A 9,202-nucleotide genomic window follows, 5' to 3' on the forward strand; every position below is an offset into this window, starting at 1 on the left:
TCGTGACTAGACGTGACAGGCTCCATTCAGAGTCTTATCACCCAATGAGGCGTCAAACATTCTTATCAGGCGGCATAATATCGTTTCATTGATTTCAAAAGGACCGGAGGTCTAGGTTTTCGGATTTTCCACTGGTTACTGTCAGTTCCATGAGAAATGTGATACGAACTGACAAATTAGCTGATTGATGTTGGAACTAACGAGCCACACGAGACAGATCACAACTCCATGAATCAATTATCCAAATTCAAATTGATCTACATTAATTCCACGCTCTTTCGCGGTTCATCATAATAACGATAATCAATTATCTATTTAATGTTCTGTTATAAAATATGGATAGAATGTAATTGAATGACTTTTAAAAAAAATTACACAATTCATGTTTTTTTTTTTAATAAATTCAATTGATGAATACAATATTTTTCTCGGGAACTTTTCCTTTTTGCATACCATAAATCGCGCTTTTACGATGTCGTATTTTCTTTTAGATTTTTTATTCTGTAGATTGTTTATTGTTAACCGGAGAATATTGCCCACGCACTGCTCTAGAGGAAGACCTTTTATCGTAAGTGACGACCCCTGGAATACCAGAAAATCGATTTAGAATGTCACAACACGTTGAAACGTCTCATTCTATACTAGATGCGTCGAGTACCTAGTTTAAAGAGGAAGTGATTTCGCACTTGTCCGAGGATTATTTAAATTCTGCGTACCGTGTAATTCAATGTAACTCGGTCAAAGCGTTGGAGAAACAAAAATTTTGTCGAGAATCATCGGAAATTCCATTTTGAGATAACAGGAGATATAATTAAAGTGATAAGTATCATTGGGTTTTCCTCAAAGTATTTGTCCTCTGTACTTGATAGCTTTCAATTACTCTAAGACAATTGAAACGTGAGAACAGAATTTAATAGTCAGTTTAATTAAAAAAATAATTATCATTACTGTCTCATTATCTTATTACTTTCCCCGATGACATAAAAAATATTCGAATAATACGCGATAAATTATATTTAACGAGAAAAATAAAGGTATCGCTGTGGAAAAAGATGATTAGATTTCTGAAATCAATAAAAATTCTTCCAGATGAATAAATAATCATGTGGCTAATGATAAAATCGGTGCGAGGGAGTTTAAAGAATGACGTGAGATTAACGAAGTAAAAGTGATAAAGAATAGGAGAAATTAGTGCTGGATGCTGTGGCCTGTGCTAGGTGATGTCGGGGTAAGTCCCGCATCGCCCCAGGACCCACCACCACAGACCCAGGCCCCATCCAAGGGAAAACTTGGTCCACTGCTCTTCTGTGCCCCCTGCAAACCCTCCACCAAGAAGAATCACAGTACCACCCAGTGGTATGTTCAACAGGTAAATCCAATTCGATGAATCAATTCAGTGAAGTCTTGAAACTAAATGAAACAGGTCATATCATTGATTCACCGATAGTTTAATCACTTCACTGAATTTCATTGATCAGCTGATTGACGTTTATTGATGTTTCGCCTGTTGTTGGTAGCTTGTCCGTTAATTTTGTTTCTTAATCTGTTCTTTGCATATTCTGTTTGCATCAGCATGTAATAGTCCCAGGCTACGCTTATTTTTTATATATTTTCCCGTTTTTATTTCGAGATTTATCGAAATTCCAATGAAGGTCTTCCCTGTTCTCTTCATGATAAAGGGATTAATTAAGTCCATCGCTGACCTTTGTACTTAGGTTTATGTAAAGAGGTTGGTGACATGTAATTGTATTTACGGAAAGCTGAGAATGTAAATAGATCTAGGTGTTTGAATGTACCTCAAATAGCTCTGATTACATGAAATGAGATAAATTTAGCGGGTGTATGCAGCTTGCGGTGACATAAGTCATTATGTTAATGATTTCATTACCTCGATAATGAGGAGAGTTAATCGGAGATCATCAGCTTTTATTAAAATCCTTCACTTCCAGAACAATTCCCTCATTACCAGAATCATTCAACTATTGCAAAAGTCGCTCTGAAATTATTCCATTAATTTCAATTCAATTCAATTTGAAAAAATCTTGACAAAAGAAGCTACGTCATTAGTCTCTTAATGACTTTAATTTATCGCTCGACAAATAATAATCTTCAATTGTTTAGAGGATTGTCTTGGGATGTATGGGGATGTTAAATATATAGACACACGTCTAAAAATTCAGGTGGGGCTAAACTGGGCGTGTAATTACGTGTTACCTGACCGGAAACGCGAGGGCTCAGACTTACTACACGCAAAAATGGCCTTTGTTCACTGTCCACGGTTCGAGACGTTCTCGTCCTTGGTTTTGGAATCCTTCGTACATACCCAACAATATATATGAAACACACCTTTATCCTTTCACCTTTTGGTTCTACATTTTCCTTCCACCGGTGATCTCCAAATTTTTCAATTATTCTATTTCTGATTTTCCTGGAAACTGGTTGATTGATTGATCCATTTTTCCAACCGGTAAAAGGGGAAGAGGAAGTGGTGAAAATTAATATATGATAGTATTGATTCTTCTATTTGAGTGTATGAAATTTGGAGGTCAATGAACCTTTGAATCACATACTCCAGTGGGAAACCTTAGAGGTATTCAGTAGCGAATACTGGAGGACTCTGGTCGTACATTTCCGGTGAGTTAATCACCGGATTATGTCATAACTATTCAACTGGGTACATGCGGTCTTTTCAACGACTCCATTTCAAGAAGAAATTGAAATAATTGTGTGGGCACTGGTGAGCATTGATGATTTAAAAAAAAAATTTCAGACGTTTTTATCTCACCGGAAGTTTTTCTGGTAAAGAAATATAAAATAATAAATTCACTCATTCAGGTTTATCAGAGGCAATGGAAAATTAAATTTATAATATAATATTTTATTTTGTTTTATTCGTGTTCGTTGAAATAGGAGGCTATAGGATTTTTTTGTCGAAGTTAATTTATGATGTTTTGAGACCCCTTGCTTTTGAAATGCTCGCTGGATAATTGCTTGTCGATGTACCTTGCTCGTCTGAAAAAACTAGTCGCATGATTTTCGGGATGTCCAACGATATCCCAAGTTTAATTGAATTTTAAATTAATCTCTCCGACTACGGGGATAATAATTGAAGCCCTCGGGTGAAATCGATGGTCTTGTAGTTGGCGATCTCCCAGGGTAATCCTTGGAGGAAATAATGTCGAGAATTGCTTCAATAAATCATGGTCTCGTTCACCCGAGACCAAGACACCAGAATTCCTGGTGCGATTGTCTTTAACGGTGGAAGGTAGGATTTAAATTTTAATGATCGTTTTTTGGTTTATTGCAGCCCACGTGGCGTTTATGGGGCGAGGAAAGGTGTGACGGTGTTGTCTACACGGTGTACCTGAAGAAAGTCAGATATCACAGGCCAACCAGGAGTTTGTCCGCTTCGGTAAAATAATTTTTTCAAATTGTGAAGCCGGACATACCTCTCCAGCTTCACACTTTCATCTTAAAGGCGATTAATTATTTTTTAACATTTACTTAATATTGAAGAAAATTGTTTAAGTAATTCCTAACAAAAATAAAAAATTTCGTGGAAATGATTTTATTTTTCAGGATTCTGATGATGAAATATCTCACCTGGAGTGGGAGACAGTGCGCGTGCGTTTTTTGAAAGCGGGTACAGTTCAAAAATTAGTGGAAAGCCTAGCAAATGATGATGGTGAATTGGAATCAACCTACATCAATGTCTTCCTGGCGACATACCGAGCGTTCACGACATCCCGAGAAGTTTTGGAGTTACTCCTCTCGAGGTATGACGCACTCGAGGATAATTCACCAGCTCAGACTGGTGAACAACACCGGAAAACCCTGGTGCAAGCCCTGCACGTATGGCTGGATGCCTATCCAGGTGACTGGAAATCAGCTCCAGGTCATCCGTTACTCGCTAGACTCCTGGACTTTACGCATCGACGATTACCTGGCTCTGAGCTTGAGCTTAAAGCGAGGCATCGGCTTCACAGGTTTCAGTGCGAAGATGAAATCGGTATGACAATGCTTGCTCTCTTCTTTTTTATTTTTCAATGTTTTGAAAGATGACACGACGCGAACCGGATGCCCTGTTCCTCTTATCACGAATTAACACTTAACACTTATGACGTGACTAATCAGTGAATTATTTCAACCTCTGTGGGGTACGAATTGTTTTGCGCCTGTGAATAAATATTTTCTGTTTGCGTTGAGACCCAGAAGTGATGAAAATAAATTGACGAGGACAAATTCATTTTATCCTGAGTGATGAAGAGCTCAAGTTGATAAGCTGATTTTTTTTTTTCGAGAAAAATGTATTGATGAAGATAACAATTTGATGAGGGGGATAATTGCTCCTTACGTGATTTTTACAAACGAGAATTAATTAATGCAGTGGATTATTTTTTTTAGGGGGGAAATGAAATTTTCAATTTGATGACGAGTTTGGGGTTTATAAAATAATGCAAAAATTTGAGAAAAGGATTGCTTTGAATGCTTGTGGAATTTTACTTGCAGATAATTGTATCTACGACAATGGAAGACTGGCCCTCCACAATTCGTCGGATTCTCATAGCGACCATTGGTCAAATTACAAATTCCCCGAAGTGCCTCACCGTCACTTCGCCGAGCAGCTGACCCGCATGGACGCGGAAGTCTTCAAAAAGCTCGTGGCCCACCAATGTTTAGGTGCTGTGTGGTCTAGACGTGACAGATCACGTAGCCACGACGCAGCAACAGTTTTAGCAACAGTAAATCAATTTAACGCGGTATCACTCAGGGTCATCTCCACGATTCTCGTTGATCCATCGACAAAACCCCAAGAACGTGCCAGAATACTCGAAACGTGGATTGACATTGCCCAGGAGCTGAGGATATTGAAAAATTTCAGTAGTCTCAAGGCTATTGTGTCTGGTTTACAAAGTAATCCAGTTTATAGGCTTGAGAAGTGTTGGCAGTGCATGCCGAGGGAGAAACATGAGTTGTTTATGGAACTGGAGCGAATATTTTCGGAAGAGAATAACGCCTGGACTCAGAGGGAGCTTTTGATTAAAGAGGGAACTGCTAAATTTGCTGATACAGCTGGCAGGAGTGATAGACATCTTCAGAAATTATTTCAGAAACAGAATACTCATGCGGGGGTAAGTTGATATAATTTTGCATATAAAATACAGACGATAAATAAAATATCTTGCATATGAATCATAGAGTAAAGAATATCTCTCACAAAAATTCGTCTTTTGAAAAAAAATTAATTTATCGAGTTGTTGATAAGTTCAGAATATTTCTCACGTCATGAATATTGTGCAGATTTTATCTGACTGTTGAAAGAGGAGGTAGAGGGGGGCATGTTCAAAAATTATCGTTCAGTTATTTTGGGAATCACTGGAAAACGAGGAGGTTTGAGAGAATTTCTTGGGGGAGATCTTCTGTGAGAAATTTCACTTGCTAGAGAGAAAGTCTTGGTCTTGTTGAAAGTTGTTCTGTAGAGAAATAAAATAATGGAAGTTTTCTTCTTTTTCAGAATATTAGTTATGGGACAATTCCATATCTTGGTACCTTCCTCACAGACTTGACGATGATCGACACAGCAATCCCAGACACGGTGGCCGAGGGTCTAATAAATTTCGACAAGCGTCGAAAGGAATTCGAGGTCCTTGCTCGGATTCGTCTCCTTCAGGGTGCAGCGAACGCCTACCATTTCACTTCAGATCCTCTCTTCGACTGTTGGTTTCACTCGATAGTGGTCCTAGACGACAGAGAAGCCTACAAACTCAGCTGCCAGATAGAGACCCCACCACCAGGAAATACCCTGAATCGAAAGAAGAAATCCAACGGTCAGGGACACAGAAAAAATGATTCATTGGCATCAACCTCGAGCTCCAGCAGTTCGCAATTTTACTGCGACCTGGATTCCCTCCCCAGCTCTCCCCACAACTCTCTCGATAGGCGAACATCACCCTCTCAACTGTCTTCCTCATCCTCTAACTCGTCATTACCCTCGTTGGACATCTCTCTAGGTTCTGGAGGAGGAAGCAACACCTCGAGATTAGCACCACCACCTGCAATAACAACCAATGGCACTAGCACACCCAATTTAGCTGGCCTCTCCAGTCCCAGTCACTCCCACAAAAATTCACCAGATTTTTACATAATAAAAGTGACAATGGAGAGTGACAGCGTTGAGACTGAGGGCGTGGTTCTGTACAAATCCATAATGCTGTCTAATAATGAACGTACACCACAAGTCATTAGAAATGCTATGCTAAAACTCTGCATCGAGGGCAGCCCAGACCAATACACACTTGCTCAGGTATTACCTGATAGGGAGATGGTACTACCTAGCTCAGCTAATGTCTATTATGCTGTTAATACTGCTCATAATCTTAATTTCATACTGAGACCCAGACGTGACCTCAATGAATCCACTGCCGAAAGCCCCAAGGGAAAAGTTAATGGTAAAAGGTGAATGTGGGAATTGACTGTTCAGAATATATTCAGTTGCAAGATGGCAAAGAAGCTAAAGGCTATTTTTGGATTTTTTCATCATGATCAATTGACGATGGAGGTGATTAGTCATAAGAATTTAGGATTTTGCGGGTTATTCTAGGTGTAAATTAAACGACGAGAAACCTGGAAATGCCTGACACTTTATGAGACATTAAAATTGATTTTAGAGGTAGAAAGACTGATTTTCATGATGAGTGATGACATTTTTATATCGCATTGATTATTGCAAATACCTCGGAAAATTTCGACGTGCTGGAGTTTCGAAAAAATTTTGAGAGTATATATTTGCCTCATCATGAAAATTGATTTCTCTGCAATTTTCTTTGTTACTCAATTTAATTGAAATTTTGGTAATGACCAAATGACGATATTTATCCAGCATGACAATTAAGAATCGATTTATATAAACACGAGAAAAAGTACAAGAACTTGATGAATCTAAAACGAGAGTGAATAGTAGAAACTCGTTTTAGGTATTTTAGACTAAGTAGAATTCATCATATCCGGTTTTTACATGTGTATACGGACTAGAATGTACGAATTAAGTGGACCAGTGAAGTGCATGTGGTATTTTAGTTGTAAATAATAATCCGGCAGCGAGTGTTTTCAACCGTATCGTTAACGTTAAATTTTATCAAGAAATTTTTCAATATTTTTTATGTATCTTTGTTTTCATTTAATGTTTTGTCCCATCGAGTTTATCAGCACTCGAAACGAATTCTGTGATACTGGAATCTCTAAAGTGAATTTTCGGCCTCAAATGTCGCACTCAAGGACTTAATGTGTACTAAATCATTGGAGAAGTGGCGAAACAATTCAAATCTCCACAATTACTGAACTTCTCCAAAACTGAAGTTCTTCATCAATTCATTCTCACCTACACAAATCAATTTTTTTTCCCCAAAATGATTAATTTAGAGATTAATCCATTGACTGGAAATTTCTCCCCTGAAAAATTCATATTGAAAAAAAAACATTTCATCCTAAATATTTCACTGTCAAGATAATCACCAAAAATATTGTAGTCATCTCAATTTGTTTTGCCCCTTCTCTCCAAAAAATGATGAAATATTATTTTGTACTTATCAAATCTGTCAACGACTATATTACTTCCTTATCTTAGAACTCAAATATAAACAAAAATAAAATGAGAGTCGAGAGAAACAAGAAATGTATATCTGTTATTACTTTCACCCTTGACCTTTCATCCCTCACACTCTCATGACTTGAAATCATTATTCATCGGTATGGGTATTCCATTACCCTCTAATCTTTCCATCAAAGTCTGTAGCATTATTGCATCGATCAACGGGCCTTTAGAAAAGGAAAAGGAAAAGGAAAATCACCAAATTCGATCTCCGGCCGCGATCGCTCTATGAAGTCCTAGACCAGGCTTTATTGTTGATGAGTGGACTTCCTCTTGGACTCCTACTTGCCTTCGGCGACTTCCGGCACGCAAACCTGTTGAGTATGAGATCGATCTTGGATGTGGTTAAGTCGGTATATCGCGATCGTTGATTCTTGGGTGTATCTGGTTTATGGCATCTTAAAGTCTTTCATTATTTACGTCTATTTGAAAGGCAACGAAATCCGTTGAATGAAGTTAATGGTGAATGCTACGACTATCCATCATTTTTATCAAACACCGCGACTTTGATTGATGATTAATTGTAAAAGGATGAATGCAAATTGTTCATCAAATTAAACAATCTTTATTCATTTCTTCATTATTTTTTTGGAGTACATCTGAGATTTAAATCGTACTGTTGCATCTGCCTGATCATATGTTGGTTATTCTACTGAACAGTAGTAAGGGCAGTTTTCACTGACGACTCGCACAGGATCTACAGGATTTTACGCTCTGAAGATGATGGGGAAGTGTCGGGAAATCGTCCGGTGATGAATAATAGGCAATCGAATAAATTCTGAAGAAATTTCAGATTATTCGAGCTTTTAAAATTTCCTACAAATTTCTTGAAATAAAATTCATCATAGGAATTCCTGGTAGATCTAAATTAATCATTCGCTTATGATCTGAAAGATATATACAAAAGGATCTGATCTATCCATTTTACGTGAATAAACAGTATTAAATATATTTTTTCATTCAAGATATGGTCACGGTGTAATAATAATTTTTTACAACACGTGTGGGAAAAGTACTTTTGGAGGAGTGCGAGGTGGAGCGATGTCGAGGACAAGAACTTTAGGTTTATTAAAGTTAACTTTAATTTTTACATAAAATACTGGAGAAAATATTTTTGGAAGGGGATCGTGATATAGGAGTAGATTTTTAGGTGTAATCCTGGAAAGCTTGAAAAGCGGATGGTTGGATTGTCCGGAAGATGTCGTTGCTGGTGGAAGCTCTAGCCTCATCCCCAGTGGCCTTGGAGTATCTCACCCTCAGCTACCCCTAGACTGGAGGTCCACCCCTCAGTCGGTCGTTGGTTGTTCCCTTTAACCGAGGCAGTCGTGAAAAACTCACCGACCTGGTGAGGCGATGCGCCTCAATCGCCCCAACTCCTGCGTACAGCGGGTCATCATTATCCTCATGACATACCACAGACGTGCAATCACAGATTTACAAACATGAGAGACGTGAGTTCCTAGTGATTTGTCTTATAAATTTGAGTCATTTCACAGAGCAATGAGTTAAATACCGCGCGAGGGATACGAGTTTACAGTTGTGAATTTTTTTTTT

At 38.2% G+C, this 9,202-nt stretch overlaps 2 protein-coding genes across 6 annotated transcripts in view; both read left to right on the forward strand.

Moving 5' to 3' along the window:
* Positions 1–7,556, forward strand: part of Rgl (Ral guanine nucleotide dissociation stimulator-like) — a 17,635-nt gene extending 10,079 nt beyond the window's left edge. For 3 of the 5 annotated variants that reach the window (XM_011299780.1, XM_011299778.1, XM_011299779.1), the window contains exons 2-6: positions 1,090–1,369; positions 3,308–3,412; positions 3,580–4,009; positions 4,510–5,132; positions 5,516–7,556. In XM_011299780.1, the coding sequence (XP_011298082.1) occupies positions 1,199–1,369; positions 3,308–3,412; positions 3,580–4,009; positions 4,510–5,132; positions 5,516–6,460 (2,274 nt within the window). In that variant the 5' untranslated portion in view covers positions 1,090–1,198 and the 3' untranslated portion in view covers positions 6,461–7,556. The remainder of the gene's footprint in view (positions 1–1,089; positions 1,370–3,307; positions 3,413–3,579; positions 4,010–4,509; positions 5,133–5,515) is intronic. The other 2 variants (XM_011299782.1, XM_011299781.1) reach the window with 1 other exon arrangement.
* A 1,401-nt stretch (positions 7,557–8,957) lies between these two features.
* dysc (dyschronic) overlaps positions 8,958–9,202 on the forward strand; it is a 33,324-nt gene continuing 33,079 nt past the window's right edge. Inside the window, exon 1 of the mRNA XM_011299783.1 lies at positions 8,958–9,099. The gene's annotated coding sequence lies outside the window, so the exon portion shown is untranslated. The remainder of the gene's footprint in view (positions 9,100–9,202) is intronic.

This window comes from Fopius arisanus, unplaced genomic scaffold (assembly GCF_000806365.1).
Source record: "Fopius arisanus strain USDA-PBARC FA_bdor unplaced genomic scaffold, ASM80636v1 scaffold00015, whole genome shotgun sequence".
Classification (NCBI taxonomy): domain Eukaryota; kingdom Metazoa; phylum Arthropoda; class Insecta; order Hymenoptera; family Braconidae; genus Fopius; species Fopius arisanus.